Raw genomic sequence first — 17,763 nt, 5'->3', positions numbered from 1 at the left:
ACACACACACACACACACACACACACACACACACACACACACACACACACAAAGAAAAAAGAAGAGGGGATATTATTGCCATTTAACAGGTGGGAAAACTGAGCCCAGGAGAGAGGGATTGAAGTACTTTTAAACATCCAGTAGATGATGAGGCCCAGGTGGTGCTGGTATTCTGATGGAACTGGAGCTCAGGGTGAAGGTCAGATGGGGGAGGGAGGTGAGTGCTGGGTGCCAGGAGACAGAGTGGCTTTTCTTGAGCATTGGGAGAACTGGTCACTGTTGCCCTCTGGTCCTTTTTTGGTCTTTCCAAGAACTGGTCCGGGAAACTACAGCCGGCCACCTCGCCCTGCTGGTCACCAAGAATGTTTCCATGTTCCCCGGGAACCCCGAGCGCTTCTCGGAGGGCAGCATAGACGTGTGGTGGATCGTGCATGACGGGGGCATGCTCATGCTGCTGCCCTTCCTGCTGCGTCACCACAAGGTGGGTGTGCGTGGCCAGCTGTGGCGTGGGGAGGGATGCGTGCATGCAGGTACCTCCGTGGGGAGGCTCCGGGCTCTGGTCAAGGGCAGCCTCCATGCCCTCTGCTCTCCCTTATCTGTGGGGGGACGGGCATTTTGCTGAGGCTCAAGGCTCTAGGCTTGGCTTGTCTCTTAGCCTCTGGCTGGACCTTTCAGGATTGCCTTTGATCCTTGCAGGTCTGGAGGAAATGCAAAATGCGGATCTTCACTGTGGCCCAGATGGATGATAACAGCATTCAGATGAAGAAAGACCTGACCACATTTCTGTACCACTTACGCATTACTGCAGAGGTGGAGGTGGTGGAGATGGTAGGTCCCTAGGAGCCCCCGAAGTTCTTAACGTCCTAGCTGGGGCTCTTTCCTTTTGGCTGAGGCACCAATCAGGACCGTCCAGATAGCCGTCAGCAGAAGATGCAGGTCGTCCTCCCCTGTGAACCTGTCTTAACCTCTTACATTGTCACCCAAGGGTTCAGCCAGCCAGCCAGCCCTCACCTACAAGAGTAGCCGCCATGTTGAAGAGCGCCACTCTATGACAGACTGCCATGTGCACTTGGCACGTCTCATGGCCTCCAGCGAGATACACACTTTGATGTTTTCATTCCCAGTTAGAACATTGAGACACAGAAAGGTTTGGTGACTGACCGCACAACACAGTGAGCAGCAGAAGCAGGATTCAAACCCAGGCGGGCTGCTGCATGGTCTCTGTTCCCCATGGGCCACACTGTCCCACTCGCGTCTCTCCACCTCCCCAGCGTAGCCACGCCTCATGCTGTGTCCATTAACCTACCCCTGCGTCCGTTCACTCAGCACCCCATTCATCCGGGTGTGTGTTCATTCATCTCTCGTTCTCTTCTTCTCCTTCTTCATTCGCTCAGGTAATTAATTAATTAATCAAGACATTCATCAGTTCACGATTCACACCCTTGGTTCTGTGTTGGGTGCACAGGGAACAAGCTGCCTGTTCTCCCAGGCCATGGTTTGGTCCCTGGCCTCCTACAGCCTTGGTGCTAGGACACATGATCAGAAGCTGCAGGCTGGTGGGAGGGGGGAGGCTCCTGCCTCCCCGCCTTGGCCTTCCTTAGTTCCAAGCCGCTGTCGTTGTCCTCCCTACCCATAGCATGAGAGCGACATCTCAGCATACACCTACGAGAAGACTTTGGTAATGGAGCAACGGTCTCAGATCCTCAAACAAATGCACCTCACCAAGAATGAGAGGGAACGGGAGGTGAGGACACCCCAGTGGGGATCGCAGAACCACAAGCTACTTCAGACTGTGGGCCTGCACAGATGTGGGAGGTTCTGGGCCGCCATCCCTGGTCATCAGGAATGCTGCATTCACCTTAGCCCTCCGTCACCTCCTAACGCTTGGCTCCCCTGCTGTGGGGGCTGGCTACACGTAGCTGTTGCCTCTTTTCCAGCCCCCTCACAGAGACTTTGGCATGGAGACAGACTTTTGCCTCTGTAGGAGACTTCTAGGCCTGAGGGAGAATAGTGGATGCTAAATATGTATGGATGACGAGTTCTCAGGGGGTGTGTGCTGCCGGTGTGGGAGTCAAGGGTTCATGTAACAGACTCGCCGAGTGGGGAACAGATGGGATATAAAGACATGGATGTTGGGGAGGAGCGGGCGAGCCTCCTAGGGGATTGAGTGAAGGGCTCTCAGGAGAGGTAGTGCTGAGCACCCCACGGGGTAAGGTCTCTTCAGTTTCAATCACTGGCCTCCTGGAGTATGGATAAAAAGATCCACCCCAGGGAATGGAGTCACTGGGGGAAGTGAGGGATGCTGCTGCCCAGGGCTGGGACAGAAGAGCCCCTGGAAGCCACAGCTGGGGAATGAGTGGCGGGCCCCACAGGTGAAGGTAAAGAACCCCGAGTTCTCTCAGGTGGGGAGGATCTGCTTTTCAGAATGTGGCTGATATGTATTCAGGGTAATGACTGCTGAGCCCTTGAAGGACAGGGGAGTCACCCAGGGTGACAGCAGAAGTGATAAGAAATGCCCTGTGCTGGGACCAGCTAGAGTGATGTGGGACCATGGTGCTAGGCTCAAGCCTGCCGTGCCAGGTGTTAGACCGCTGGCTGCCAATGGCAGGAAAGTCTGGGCTCTAGAGACCAGGGACCAGGGCAGCAATGCAGTAGGTGTTTGATCTTGAGGCACTCGGCTATTTTTACAATGTGTGCCTCCTAGGACCGTGTGTAACCTGGGTAAGCATCAGCTGTAGTAATGGCTCTTGGCAGGGCGTGGGCGGTGACCCCCAGCAGGGCTGGTTCCAACCTATGTCACTCTTTAGATCCAGAGCATCACAGATGAGTCTCGGGGCTCCATTCGGAGGAAGAATCCAGCCAACACTCGGCTCCGCCTCAATGTTCCGGAAGAGACAGCTTGTGACAACGAGGAGAAGCCAGAGGAGGAGGTGAGTGGCTGGGGTGGCCTGGGTCTGGCTAGTGGCAGCAGAAACTTTGGCCACCAAAAGTTGAACCATCATCCCTACCTCAGGTGCAGCTGATCCATGACCAGAGTGCTCCCAGCTGCCCTAGCAGCTCACCGTCTCCAGGGGAGGAGCCTGAGGGAGAGGAGGAGACAGACCCAGAGAAGGTGCATCTTACCTGGACCAAGGATAAGTCAGTGGCTGAGAAGAATAAAGGCCCCAGTCCCGTCTCCTCCGAGGGCATCAAGGATTTCTTCAGCATGAAGCCGTACGGGCCTGGGGCTGCATCTGGGGGTAGGGTGGGCCTAAAGGTGTTTAATATGGCAGAGTAACTGGGCAGGAGGGTCGTGATCTGGCAGTTTGACTACCAAGGGCAGGACTTGCCTGGGTTTCCTCAGTTCAAGACTTATAGGGCTGGGCTTGATCAGTAGGGGTCAGGACCCACTCCCAAGTGCAGCTGTTGTAAGGGTGAAGGTGGTGGTGGGGCAACGCTTATCCTGGGCAGATGGTGGCTGGCTCAGCGGGGTGCCTCTTTTCCTGACCCCTCTCTTTTTCTTTCTCTCTTTGCTTCTCTTTGTGTTTCCTGAAGGGAGTGGGAAAACTTGTAAGTGCGCCACCATTTCCATCTTCTCTTCTAGGTTTCTAGGGTTCCTACTCCACGGAACCCTCAAGGGGTGTCTCTGGCCATTGTCCAGCTTGGAGAGTTCTGGGGTTGGGGGAGGTCCCAGGCTGGCAAGCAGCAGGCCCGAGCAGCCCGACTCAGGCTGGGAGGGCAACCAGACCTAACTCTTCCTGGCCTGGGCTCACGTCCACACTTCCTCTCCTTTCTTCTGCAGGAACCAGTCCAACGTGCGGCGCATGCACACAGCTGTGCGGCTGAACGAGGTCATCGTGAATAAATCCCGGGATGCCAAGCTGGTTTTGCTCAACATGCCCGGGCCTCCCCGCAATCGCAATGGTGATGAAAACTGTATCCTGGACTTAAGGGGAAGAGGGAGGTGGACGGCACCGTCCGTGGGTCCTCTAGCCTGGGATAGAAACCCTAGGACAGCTGAGGAAAGGCGCAGGCTGTCTCCTTGACCAGCTCTCAGACATGGAATTCCTGGAGGTCCTCACTGAGCAACTGGACCGGGTGATGCTGGTCCGCGGTGGCGGCCGAGAGGTCATCACCATCTACTCGTGAAGGCCAGGACCTGCCACTCCGCCCCGAGCGCGCCCGGCCCGCGGCCCCGGAGCCCTCGCCGCGCCTCCCCGCCGCTGTCACCGTTTACATAAGACCCTGTTGCCCGTGCCCTGGCCCCTTTCCCTCCCGCTGCCTGCAGCCCGGAGGCCTTGCCCGTCGGGGCTGACCCGGAGGGCGGCCCGTGGGCCCCTTTCCTGAGCCCGGCCTCACCCCGCCGGAGCAGACGTTGCAATAAAGGTGGCGAGGCGGCGTGGAGAGGAGCGGAACCGTGGTCCCGGGCCGGGCAGCCCCGAGCCCGTCCCTCCCCACGCCCCGCCGCGCTCCCCCTGGGACCCTGGTCGCCGAGCCCGAGCGCCGCTCGGCCGCGCTATACATAGTGTACAGGAGACATCGCGTGTATTTTTAATGTCCCCATATTTCTGTAACTAGAAACGCAACGGACTCCTCGCCACGGCCGCGCTCTCCTCGCTGCGGGCGCCCAGGAAGGCGGAAGCCCGGGGAGCCAGGTTTCCCTGCGCTGAGAGCCAAGTGCTTTAAGGCCGGAGCTCTCCCTTCCCTTTCCTGTCCACGGCCTGGGCTTTCCTCTCTTCCCTCCAGTTCTTGGCGAACACAGGTGAGACGGCGGCCGACTTCGGTGGATGCGAGCTTCCCGGCGGCCAGGAGGGGGAGGGATCGCCCCTCCATGGGGAGAAACTGAGGCCCGCGCCCACCGAGGAAGCCCTGCCCCGTGCCTTCGTGGAGGAGCAGGCGTCTCTCCTCTCTTGGCTTGCCGCCTGCTCCTCCTGTCCCGTGGCTCCTCGCCAAAGACTGAATTCGTGGAGCTGGAGGGCACACCCTCCCCAGTTTCCTTCCTGGGACAGGCGAGGGGCCAATGTCAGTCTAGGGGCCGACTCACCAGGAGGCCTCGCGCGCAGCCTCTGATATTCCCTCTCTTGGTCCCCATTCTGCAAGTCTTGCCCGGGGACCAAGTTGCCTGGTTTTTCTGGGGCTGAGCTTTGCTGCCTAGCGGCAGGTCCTTAGCTACTGTCTCTCCAGATACCAGGTCCTGGAGTAGGGATGGAGTCATACAGGCTGTTGTTCCTAGTGCTTCTCTGCCCTTTTCCGAGTAGGACCCAAGGCCTTTGGCTTTCCTAACTCATCCTTGGCGCTTCCGCTCCACCAGCCCCACCTGTGGGGAGGTGCCCTCAGCCCCTTAGAGAGGCGTTTGGCTGGTTCCCTTCCCCCAGGGCATGGTTACTAAGAGGGCAGGCACTGCATGCTCCTTTAAGCACCCTCTGGGACTGGGTACAGTGCCTCCAGCCCCAGGGCCCTGGCCTGCGCACCTAGTTAGACACCATGCCCACTCCAGGCCCAGGGCCACTAGCTGACCTCACCACCTCTTTTTCCTTGAGCCCAAGGCAGAGAGAGCTGCAGCTGAGCCATCATGACAGGCTCAGGTGTGGCCAGTGGCAGGGCTGGAGGGACCCTGCCCTGTTGCTTGGCTTAAGACCCCTCTGAGATTTGATGGGGACTGGATATTCTTCCAGGCAGTAGCCATCAAGTTGGAAGTGTAGGACCCAGGACCCGTCATCCTTCAAGACTGCCCTCCCTTGCCGTGGTTTTGCCTTTTGGGCAAGAGAGGGACTGGGCAAACGGGGAGGAGGCAGTATCAACACCAATTAGGGAACCAAAGTTGCACTACCTGGGCCCAGACTCTGGTTGACAAGAGCAAAGTTTCCGTTGATGAAAACAAACAGCCCACAACAAAACCCCCAGTTTTCTGTGCTCCATGTGCAATATTTGTTATGAACCTTGTGTCGTTCAAGTCACCTTTATAATCACTGTAGCTAGATGTTCCATGTCCATCCAGGTGACTTCTACTCTGAGTGCAATATTTCAATAGCCTGGTAGTGAGAAGAGTGTTGCTTCTGTTTCAGCAGACCTATGTGCAGGGCAATGCAATGCAGTCCAAACCCTTGTAAATAGGAGAGGTTGCAAGCCAAATCAAGAGTATTTATCGTTATTACTATTATTATTAGGCCTGCCTTTAATTTTAGTGTTTCGGTATTTCGCACCCTGCCTCAGTATTGATCTTGTGTTCTTTGTGCCAATATGCAAAGGAGAGGGTCCACTCTTTCCTTTACTGTTGAATGCTCCCATTTAATGCTTTAAGGCTTTTACTGTGTTAATTTTTTAGGTACCTGTCTGCACACAATGCAATAAAAATAATTTTATTACACCCTTGATAGCCTGAGGGGTACGGTTTAGATACTTCAGGAAGTCAAATTCACCATCAGCACTTGAAGCTTTGGATTTTCTTGAGACAGAGTTTCATGGAGCCCAGGCTGGGCTGGAACTTGGCCAGTTAGATATTAGGTGGGAAACGCTAGCCTCTGCTTACAGAAGTAAGCACAGCAGCTTTGGGGCCCTGTGCCTGAGCTAGGAGGTGCTTCCTAGACATCAGGTCACATGGTACCCTCTGGGAGGCAGCAAGTCTTCTCTAGAGGACGCTCAGGACAGTCATGCCACGTGTATTAAAGGCTCTTCAGGGCCTCCATGTTCCGACTATAGGTTATGCCAAACTCCTGCACAACGGGCAACAACAGGCATGAAGGCAAAAGGGGAATGAAAACCATCGCCCATAAAGGCTCCTCACAACGGCTTCCTTCCCTGTAGCAGGTCTTGGACACCCCTGTGATGACACCCCTGTGATGACACCCCTGTGATACGCGGTCTCTATAGCAGCAGGACAGAGCAGGACAGTTTGCTGTAGGCATTACTCTCAACACTTCTCACTAGGCGGACAGCACATGGAAGTTTAGGCTGAGTACAGAGATTCTGATCTTGGGGAAAATGCTCAGCAGAGGTGCTGTAGACACACCCAAGAAAGATTAGCACAGGTCTGGCTTTTTCATTTTAATTAAAAAGTAATTATTTCATTTTATCAACAACACAAGAGTTCCAAAGAGGGGAGAGAAACCCACCGTATAACACAAACAGATCAGAACATAAACTGCTGCCATTTGGGGACTTGGCTTTGAAACTGGTTTGCTCAGCCTCTGGCAGGGACTCAGCTGGAGTTCTCACTCTTGCTGCCCAGCCTGACTCTCCTCCAGACTTAATCCCTGCCCGGGATTCTAATGAGCAGGTTTTCCCAAAGGAAAAGGTGCTTCTTCCTTTGGCTCTACTCAGGGCAGCAGCCAGAACCCTTCTCTAAGTATCACCCTGTCTCAAAAGTTATGAATGCTGTTCTGTGTGAGAACGTATCCAACTACCACAGTCTAACATCAAATGGTCCCTGTCTCCTGCTCATCAGAAAACAGAACAAGAGTCTGAATGAAAATAAAAGCCTGGGGCTCAAAATAAATCACTAACACAGGTGTCCAGCTCCAGAGCCTGGAGCTGCCCCCCAGTGCTGACTGCATGAGGTGCAGTGGAGAGAAAGGTGCTGGCTAATGCTGTGGAGAGCAGTGGGCCCCAGAGTTACAGTTCAGGCCAAAGTGCCGAGAGAGGGGCTCAGTTGTCTGGAGACCTTCCAACAAAATGGAAAACTGATGCAGGCACAGGAGTCCTCTCTTCTCTGGCTGCCATGTGGCACTTTCACAGTCCAGAGAAATCACTCTTGAGTCCTTGGAGTCCCATTCTCTGACAGGACAATGACGACATGCCACCTGGCTTCACTGTGAGCCAGGCAGGAGCTGGCTCTGGCTGATGTGGAGGTGGAGACTAAGGGTGTCCAGAAACGGTTTTCCCAACTGGGGCAGCTGGGCTGGGCTTCTTCCTTTTTTCCTCCAAATCTGCCAGGCAGCTGCCAGAGCAATCCCAGGCAGAAGCTGAGCCTAGATCCAGAATACTTATCTTCTACCCAAACAAAAGATCCAGCCCTGAATGCAGTCTAAGTTCTGATTCTGTTAAGTAAAAAGCAACAGCCGCAGGAGGGACTGGTGAGAGAAACTTAGGGTATTTCATGGTGACCTGGAAAGTGTGCTGGACACTTCCCAACAACGCTACTTAGGATGAAGTGGGAGGGGCCAGGGAAAGGTGAGGACTAGGGACAGTGGATCAGTATAACCTCAGTAATGCCTCTGGTAAGATCCCATGGGGGCCTGGGGCCGCCCAACCTGTGCTGCAGTTTGACTAACCAGGTGGGAAAGGGCAGGGCCACTCTGAATCAGGGTGTCCAGAGCCTTCTGTACACTTGGATTGTCAAAGTTAATCCCTGTGGAAGATACAGGCCTCTGGCTAGCCATGTTGCTGGCAGGTGCCAGGCGACTGGAAGGCTGACCAAAGAGCCCTTGAGAAGGAGCCCCAGGCCTAGGGCCCATGTTCCGAGCAGACCCTGCCTGTCCCACAATGTTTGGAGGCTGGTTTCCTGAGGCCTGTGGTCTTTGTTGAGGCTGGCTGTTTGCTGCTGTGGAAAAATTCTGGTTCTGGGAGCTTCCGGTAGCCACTGAGGGGGATGCAGAGCTGCTGTTAGCCGCAACCGCGCCACTATTGAAGAGGCTGAGGATTTTGGCCTGAAGCTCTTGCTGGGAGGTGGGGGGTGCGGCTGGAGTGGGTGTAGCAGAAGGGAGCACTTGGCCGCTCTGAAGCGGTTGGGAACTTGGTTGTGTCTTCAGCGTGGAACCCGAGGCCGCCCCGAGTGGCTGGCGGGAAATCGGGCCTGGAAGACAGAAGAGGGAGGCATCTGGTTGAGAGTGCCCCCTAAGGGCAGGAGGCCTAGCAGCCACAGGAAGAACAACAATCACACATCGAAACAGTCATACAGTACAGACAGTAACATCAAATTCCAAAGGGGCCATTGCAGGATATGGACTGCTTCACAGAAAGCAGCCCAATGCTCAACAAAACTGCTTAAAAAAACAAAACTAACTAAATAAATAAACAAGAGGCATCCATCATGGCTCCTGGGATGCCAACAATACTAGGTAGATTAAGCCCCAGCAGCCCGACTCTAGGGAGCAGAGTTCAGCAGTGCATCCAGATCGTCACTAACAGCATCATCAGCGTGCATGGATTGTGGGAGAAGCCAGAGAATGGCTTATGTCCCTTGCCCACCCCAGAGAACCCTGGGCATGCCACCCTCCCAACAGAGCACGGGATGAGAGAAATGCAGAGTGAGAACTTCACCTCGGCCCTGCCACGTAGCTCACCAGGCAGAGAGTCGGCGCTGCTCCTCAGGAGCCGCTCCTTCCGCTCGCGCAGGTAGTTGATGATCTTGTCCGTCTCCTCGGCAGTGAGGTATCTGTTGTCTGCCAGGAGGTTGATGAGGCTCTGGATAGCTGGAGGGTGCCCCCCACGACCTCCTTCTTCAGGGCCTCCACGATCTCTTTCCTGGAGGATGGCATCATTAGCCATCTTGGCTGCCTGTCGGGCAATCTCCTCACGTTCCTTTTCTCGACAGTCATTCTTGTAGCGCTCGTAATTTCTGGCCACCAGCACCATGGCATCTGCCTGGGGCATGTTGCGATGCTCTATAGGAGGGAATGACACCAGTCATTTTCTCCCATGACAGATCCAAGTGCCCACTGCTGTGCTTTGCCAAGCCTTTCTCAGTCTCAAAGCAGAGAAGCACTGCAGTGCCAAGAAGTCTTGAACCTAGAGTGAGGTGGGCTGAGGGACAGAGCAGCGCTCTTCAGTGTGGGACACACCTTCCTACAGAGCTGCTACTTCAGTGGATCACAGACCTGTGATAAAAACCAAAGGAACACAAGAGCCTCCCACAGAGTCGAATAGGCCGAATAGGCCATGTGGGGAGCAGCCGGGCAGCCTCCATACAGCAGCAGGAGGCCGAAGAATCTTGTGTGAAGCCTGGCTCCCTGCTGTGCTCCGGGCAGAGCCACTACAGCTTTTTAATTCATCAGTTTGAAAGTCATGGACTAGGATTAAATTGTAACCCTAAATAACCATCTCTTCTCAATGAGGCAACAGTCTTACAGGGTATTGAGGACATTTCTTGGAACCTTACATAAATGTCTACACACAGGCTAAGAACAGTTCTTCAGATACAAATAATTCTACCATACCTGCAACTATAGGTGTGAGAGCCAGGTCAACAGAGATCATAGGCAGTTGGAAAAGGGGAGGTTAGGCTTAAGATCCACAGGGCACAGACGGCTGAGTCTGTGCTTGGGCTCAAAGCACTACAAGTCCCTTCCTCTAGCGGACGAGAGCCGCTTCTGTCCCTGTAACTACTCTACTTGCGTTTCTAGCACACTGACAGGCAGCAGCCTGTCTGTGAGAGTCTCATCCCTGGGAGGTGCATTTCAGGTAGCAGATGCCTAAGCCAGACCTCACTGGGAGCCAGGTGTGCGCAGGTCTTTCCAAGAGTCCCTTCAGTGATGTCCCGCTGATGGCTTGAGATGGGACACAGTGGAAGTACTAACACATGGAAATTGTAACCACTACTAATCAGCCCGCCTCTCCAACATAGCTGGCTGTTGACAGTTTGCCAGCAGGTCTAGAACAGTATCAGAGAACACCAAGGAAAAGATGAAGTCTTTTCCACATTAAAGGAAGGGGCTGCCACAGTGGAACTGAAACGCCAGTCATTTCTCAGAACCCACTTCTCATGGGCAGGGCACAGAATCTGCTGGTGACTACCTCTGGGAATTTGGACTACTTAGGCCTCTGTACCTTGTGGAGTTCCAAACATGATGTTGACTGTGCAGGAGCGGTGGATCTGGTGCTGCTGGGTGATGACAATGGCAAAGGGAGACCCTCCCCTGCTGACGTCCTCCAGTGCTTGTGAGAGCGACACCTCTGTGTTGAGGAATATCAGGTCCACAACCATGCCCAGGTCTCGTACCTTCCTCCCCACAGACTCAGCATAATCTCTGTGAGAACAAACAGGATCCGAGTGAGCACTCCCTAGCCATAGCTCAATCTGTAAACTTCTGAACCTCAGCCAGCTGTGTCTCCTCAGAACTCAGATTTAAGCCCACCTAATACTATCTTTGGGTTTCTAGACTAATAATTTTAACTTGTGCTACGGGCACACAGGAAGTTGCCAGTAGGACAGTACTTGACCCACCTCCTCCCCATTCTCATATCCTGTTAAAGCTGACTCTGAGTGGCCATTTTCTATTCAGAAAATTGCAGTGTGGCTCCCACCCAGCCTGTTCAGACCTTGGGGAGGTCAGCATTTTGTTCCCTAGTACTTTGGAAAGTAAGCCCCGAGGAGACTGCTTCCCACAGAGTTCAGCTTAACAGGTGGTTACCAGAAAACTATTTAATAGTTACATGTGAAGTGACACTAGAGAAAGCATCACTGGCCTCACACCCATGAGCAGACATGAAGTCATAGGACAGAAGCGCAGCTCCACACACTAAGTAGGCAGGTCCTCCAGGTTTGCCTCTCGTCTCAGCCTCTGCCTGCTTCCTGCCTTATGGTCTCAGTAATGGAGTGGTCAGGTGGGACCTCCATGGGGTCTTTTGCTATCTTCTAACCCCCAAGGCCTCTCAGGTGTTAAACCTTTATGATTCTTTCCATATTTGCTATCTACCCTAAGTGCTTATAACAGCAGCATGAGGATGTCACCAAGAGACCTGACACAACCACCTTTGATCTTTTTCCTAAGATATCTTTCATAATTTTACTAAGTTTTCAAACCTGGTGGTCTCTTCCTGTTGATCTATTGTCACAAAGTTCCAAGCAGTCTTTGATAATCGACACATCTTCCCCTAAAAACCTTCAGCTATGGGATAAAATGTTCACCAAGGAGCTCGGTCACACAGATCACTTCTGAGCCACTCCTTGATGATGGTCCCTAGAGGACTCTCCTGTGAGAACACGGATGTGTTTCTAGTTTTCTTCACTCTGATCTTTAGAAGAAACAACCTTATCCCCAGAAGCAGCCGCATAGTGTCATAAAAGTGTGAAGGCATCTGACTTGGAGGGTCTTCATCCACTGACTTACAGGTTTTCAAAACTGCTCATCAAACTTTTTGTCGTTCTCTTTATCCTCTACCAGTTTACTCCATTTAAAAGGTTTCTGTTTATGTGTCTTGTCTACATATACATCTATATACCCTGGACCTCCTCGTGCCCCAGGAGGCCACAAGAGGGCACTGGATCCTCTAGGACTAAGTTAGAGAAGGCTGTCACCTCCACGTGCTGCTGAGAACTGAGTGCAGCTCTTCGGGAAGAGCAGCCCGTGTTGTGCTCTCTCCAGTTCTTCTGCCAGTTTAATGAACAAGAAGTTCTCTTCTAAGTATGGTTTTTGTCCAAATTTTTTCTGATAGCTTTCCAAATTTTGCTTTGATAGAACATTTCACAGGAAATGGAATCTACCATGGTGCTCCTGTGCTAATGGGGGGCTAGCTTGTGGCTGTGTGGCCCAGTGGTCTTCCCAATTGCTGGAGAAGGACCTAAGGAGAGGATTACTCTAAAAGCACCAGGATTTCTGCCCCAAACAGGCTTTGCTTTTATCAAACTCGTCTCTGTTTTTGTTTTTTTGAGAGAGGGTTTTTCTGGAACTCGCTCTGTAGACCAGGCTGGCCTCTTCTGACTGGATGGTCAGACTCCATTCAGCAGTGTACATCTCCACCATCCACCTCTTCTGCCTCTTCAATGACCTCGAAGTGTGCGTTCTGGTTCTCAAAGATCGTCTCCGGCTCGTTCTTGTCCTTAGCCTTGCCATCGCCGATGTTCACACCCCTTTCTTCATGAAGACAGTAATGGAATAAGCTAAAACTAAAACTATTTCTTCACAACCTATCTGTCTTTCCTCTAAGCACCCAGGTTCAGTCTTTCTGATGCAGTAGAACCTTTGTCCTGTGACCCATAGGTCCCCTGTCAGTCCTATATACTAATAGTCTAGGCTTAGTAGCCATGTTGTTCATCAATGTCATGTTTGATGACTGAATAAAAACCAACACTAAACTGGGCAACCATAAGGGCCTGTACTAGCCTGCATGAGGCCTCTGATAAAGGCAACGACACTAACGTGCAGCTCCTTCCTAGGGTCTAGTTTACCAGGATCTGTTACCCTTTCAAATCTGATTTTGTCCAGAGCATCTGATGAATTTGTTTGAATAAAATAAAAAGTACTAATGATCAATAACATTAATTGGGCAGTTTCTACCTGGAAGGTCAAAGTCTCAACCTCCTTCTTCTCCATCAGTAGGGCTTTCTTAGTTATACTGGCTGCACATACTACATAGGCTCTGCAGTGTAGCAGTCCTAGGATTCTGAAATATATGTATGTGTCTCAAGACAGGATCTCACTATGTAGCCTAGGTTCTCCCACCCCTGCCCTAAAGTGCTAAGACTACAGGCCTCAGCACAACTGGCTGATACCTTTCTTTTGATTCTCTAGTCTACCAGCAACTGCTTTCTAGGACCTGATGTACTCTTCAGCCCTTTGGGAGGCTGAACAGGAACAAAATGTGCTTTGGTGGTAAAAATATGAGTTTGGATTCCAGTTCCAGCATTTACTTGTAAAGCTGGTGTGGCGCTTTAAATGCTTGACCATGGGAAGGGCCACTATTTGGAGGCGTGGCCTTGTTGGAATAGGTACAGCTTTGTTGGAGGAAGTATGCCACTGTGGAAGTGGGCTTTGAGGTCTCCTAGTGCTCAAGCTCCACCCAGTGTGGAAGAGAACTTGGTCCTGGCTGCCTGCAGAAGACAGGTTCCTCCTGGCTGCATTCAGATCAAGATGTAGAACTTTTGCCTCCTCCAGCACCAAGTCTGCCTGCCATGCTTCCCACCATGATGATAATGGACTGAACCCAAGCCAGCCCCAATGAAATGTTTGCCTTTTTAAGAGTTGCTATGGGCATCTCTTCGAAGCAATGAAACCCCGACTAAGACAGAAGTGAAGTTACAAGAAAGTCCTTGAACTCTTACAAAACTCAAGTCTTTTTTCCTCTTAGAGCCAGTTACACAGGAACATGACTTAGTTCCTGTCACTTGATTTTACCTCCAAGTTAAATTAAACGGACTCATTATCTATGTATTTTTGTCATCGTCCTCACTAGTCTATGAGATCTACAGTCAGAAACGGCTAAGGTGTTTGCTTGTCACCACTGCAGTCCCAGTGCCTAGCCATGCACACATGCACAGAGTCCTTGCTAAATGACCCACATGTAACTACAGCGAAGATCACTAATTGTTTATGTCAACAGTGGGCAGTATGGAATAGGTGCTTAGAAAACGATGACTACTTATCTGCCATCTAGAAAAGGTAAGGCAGCCCGAAGCCTGTGAACTCCTGCCTGCTGGCTGTGTCTTGCCAGAGTCCCTAGCCACTGCACCGTTGAGATGAGCTTCTGTAACTGTAAATGGCTAGGAATATACATATTTACTAACTATATCAGAAGTAGAACACAGCTCCAGACAAATGTGAAAGCTTAACAGAGTGAACAGAGAGGTGTCAGGACTCTGACTTGGTTAAAGTGGTCATCCACACTTCTGTAGGGCCAAGCTTAAGTCCTACAGGATTCAAGGCTGCCCCTTGTGGGAGTGGCTGGGGAGATCTGTTAGTTTTCCTGACTAGAACATCCACTCTTATTCTCAGTCACATGGCTGTGCAAGGCTCACCTCATCTCTAAATCTCTGGCATATAACCCAGCCCTAGTGAGTCACAGTGTTCTGGGCCTCAGTCCAAAATGACAACACCGGGATTGGGAGTTATAGTAAGCTACCTTAGTCTCAGGACAAACCTAAGCTATCCGTCCGGTAGAACCCTGGGATGGATGGCTGCAGAGACAGCTTACTAGCTCAGTAAGCATGAGGACTCAAGTTTAGATTAAAAGCCGGGTGTGATCGAGTGCATCTGTAATTCCAGAGACACAGACAGGAGGAAAACTGTTGCTGTTTTACGGCTGATAACCTAGCAGAATAACAGTAGTTCTAAGTCTGGAAAGAGGCCCTTTCTTTTTTCTTTTTGAGTTTTTCAGACAGTTTCTCTGTGTAGCCCCGGCTGTCTTAGAGCTCACTCTGTAGATCAGGCTGTCTTTGAACTCACAGAGATCCGCCTGTCTCTGCCTCCAAGTGCTGGGATTAAAGGTGTGTGTCACCCTGCCCGGCTAAGAAGTCCTTTTTCAAAGGAATAAGGCAAGGAGGAGAGCGTATGCTGTCATTTGGCTTTTGTAACACCTATACACTTATGTGCCTGTACACACATGTACACACACACACACACACAGAGAGAGAGAGAGAGAGAGAGAGAGAGAGAGAGAGAGAGAGACAGAGACAGAGAGAGACAGAGAGAGAGACAGAGGGAGGAGGAGGGAGAGAAAGGGAGAATGACTATATCAGAAAAGAGAAGCCTTGTCCTTAGTAGGTTTGCTAAGCTAAGAAGATACATGTCATTGCCACTCTGACTCTTCAAGTACAAAACATGGCCGGAAAGAGGGCAGAAGCAAGGAACACAGCAACAAGATGCTGACAGAGAAGAGAGCATGTCTTGCTCACAGTTGGACTTTAGAGGAGGCCATGTTTGAACTTGCCATTTAAGTAAACTAAAACAACAGCTTCATGTTGGATTTTCTGTCACTGTGTGAACGCACTCTAGCTTAAGCTCAGGTAGCAACAGAGTAAGGCAGCATAGTCAGTGAGCGAGCTGCTAAGCACCGACTCCTTTTCCAGACCAAGGAGAGACAAGCATGGGCTTCTTACTTAGTCTGTTTGTTGACCACAATAACAGAGCAATCCACAGGTCTCTCAGCATCAAAGCGCCGCTGGATCTCCTCAAAATACCGACGGTAAAGCTCCTCTCTACGCCGCTCCTCACGTTTCAAACGTTCTGCAAGACAACAGCAGGGAACTTACGTGAGGGCTGCCCTTCCATAGTGCAGTAAGACATTCTGAATTAATCCCCATGTCTCTCAGTCTTAACCATTTTTACTATTTTCTATTATCTTAAATCCATCAAGATAAAACCTTGGGTGACAGGCTACAGCCACTGTAATGCTTTATATAATTCTACTACTAAACTGACCAAGAAAGGAAGACAGGTATTTATGTTTTAAAAAGGTGATCAGCCAGTGTAGTAACTCATGCCTGTACAATTCTAGCACTTGGAAGACTGAGGCTACCAGACTGCTGAGTTCAAGGTCTGCCTAGCTTACACAGTGACCTCAGTTGAGTAAGGGCTACTTTTGTTTAAAAAAAAAAAAAAAAAAAAAAGTTGGACAAGACAGAACATGCCAGGGAAGTGGAGTCAGGCCTGGGCTATAGCAGACTTTCCCAAAAGCAACAGTCAATCAGCTGCGCGCGCTGTCTCTGTCTCTCTGTCTCTCTGTATCTGTCCTTCCCTCCCTCTCTCCCTCCCTCCCTCTCTCTCTGTACCTACCTGACACTGACCCGACACTGGACTGTCATTCTTTTCAGTTCTGTAATGTTTCTAATGTAAATTTGTCTGGACGCTTTAGAGACAAACAAACAACTCAAAGTGCACATTTTATAATGCCCAGTACTAGTTAAATGGGCAAGAGCAGATGAGATTCCTCCATCTCTAACCGGTCAGTACAAAACAGTTTGAAAATCTTTGCAGAGTCAAGAAACTGAGGTTGTAAGAGCCTTGCCTTTCCCTAAGGGAGAAGCTGGTAGGTAAGAATGACAGTCACATACAACCCCATCCTGTATTTGTGGTCAGTCACCTGCAAAACTAGCGACAAGGCAAGCACGTCTCAGCCCTTCACCTGCAGCTTCTGCTCATTTCTTGATATCCAGTCTCCTATTTCCTGTAGGATGATTAAATCTCATGACAGTGCTAATCTGCATTTAAAACTCATCATTAACATCTGTGGACTGCTTGGCTGGGCCACTGAGCCCTTTGTGTAGAGATGCTGGTGTCCACAAATCTTTGGTGACTTCCCCCAGTAATGGGAACACACTGCTGTGACTTCACCTTTTGCACGAGACTGACTTTCTGGGCCAGGAGGGCCTCGTCCATCAAAGCTGTCTCTGTATCGATCAAAGTAAGAATCATCCTTTCTCCGGCAGTAGTCATCCACTCTCAGATACCGGTCATAAGAGCCTTCTCTCCTGAAAAGGTAAGGACAATTTCTCAAGTTACAACTCTGCCCTATCTGGCAAAAATCAGACACAGAGAATGCTTCAGAACTCGAGTCCCTCCAGGCAGCCATAGGAATCGACACACAGGTTTATATGGCGGCTGTGTGAGTTAACTCCCCTCACAAATGACGAGGACTCGAGATAAAAAGAGATGGCACACAGACAGCACTTGAGCAAATGGAAAATGGTTGTTGGAGGAACCATTTTATACCTTCTCCATCTCTCTTCCCTATGCTTTTAAAAACCTGCTGTAAAATATATATCAATAATTTGTCATTATAGTATTTTCTTTAGGCAGGTCTCATGTGGCCTTGAACTTGCTCTCTAGCTAAGGTTGCCTCGTTCCCCTGTGCTGCAATCACAGGTGTGTATCACCATGACTTTAAACCATCTAAGCGCACCCTCATCTGCACTGTAACCCCAGTGGCATGTAGCTGTCACCAATACCCATTTCCAGTGGTTAGATAACCTCACACAGAAATCTACGTCACTTACCTGCTTACCCCAGCCCTGACAATCTGTATTTCTTAATTTTATGGATTTGTCTATTCCAAGGATTTCAAGTATGTGGCCTCACACAGTGGCTGTTTTTTTGTGTCTGGCTTATTTTGTATAACAATGTTTTTAGTGGT

The 17,763-nt window shown here is 51.0% G+C and overlaps 2 protein-coding genes across 7 annotated transcripts in view; one reads left to right on the top strand and one right to left on the bottom strand.

Moving 5' to 3' along the window:
• Slc12a5 (solute carrier family 12 member 5) overlaps positions 1-4,128 on the top strand; it is a 36,648-nt gene extending 32,520 nt beyond the window's left edge. For 2 of the 3 annotated variants that reach the window (XM_028769589.1, XM_028769590.1), the window contains exons 19-26: positions 312-481; positions 697-828; positions 1,637-1,744; positions 2,808-2,930; positions 3,014-3,213; positions 3,535-3,549; positions 3,782-3,915; positions 4,037-4,128. In XM_028769589.1, the coding sequence (XP_028625422.1) occupies positions 312-481; positions 697-828; positions 1,637-1,744; positions 2,808-2,930; positions 3,014-3,213; positions 3,535-3,549; positions 3,782-3,915; positions 4,037-4,128 (974 nt within the window). The remainder of the gene's footprint in view (positions 1-311; positions 482-696; positions 829-1,636; positions 1,745-2,807; positions 2,931-3,013; positions 3,214-3,534; positions 3,550-3,781; positions 3,916-4,036) is intronic. The other variant, XM_028769588.1, reaches the window with a different exon arrangement.
• A 2,880-nt stretch (positions 4,129-7,008) lies between these two features.
• The window catches only part of Ncoa5 (nuclear receptor coactivator 5), a 32,447-nt gene continuing 21,692 nt past the window's right edge, over positions 7,009-17,763 (bottom strand). For 3 of the 4 annotated variants that reach the window (XM_028769708.1, XM_028769709.1, XM_028769710.1), the window contains exons 4-8: positions 16,965-17,101; positions 15,731-15,857; positions 10,744-10,943; positions 9,261-9,581; positions 7,009-8,770 (exon numbers count right to left, since the gene is read on the bottom strand). In XM_028769708.1, coding sequence (XP_028625541.1) covers positions 8,181-8,770; positions 9,261-9,581; positions 10,744-10,943; positions 15,731-15,857; positions 16,965-17,101 — 1,375 coding nt within the window. In that variant the 3' untranslated portion in view covers positions 7,009-8,180. Of the gene's footprint in view, positions 8,771-9,237; positions 9,582-10,743; positions 10,944-15,730; positions 15,858-16,964; positions 17,102-17,763 lie in introns of all 4 variants that reach the window. The other variant, XM_028769711.1, reaches the window with a different exon arrangement.

Source organism: Grammomys surdaster, unplaced genomic scaffold, assembly GCF_004785775.1.
Source record: "Grammomys surdaster isolate TR1022 unplaced genomic scaffold, NIH_TR_1.0 193, whole genome shotgun sequence".
NCBI classification, from domain to species: Eukaryota; Metazoa; Chordata; class Mammalia; order Rodentia; family Muridae; genus Grammomys; species Grammomys surdaster.
Note: the sequence above shows the minus strand (reverse complement) of the source record. Positions and strands in the feature narration are given on the sequence as shown.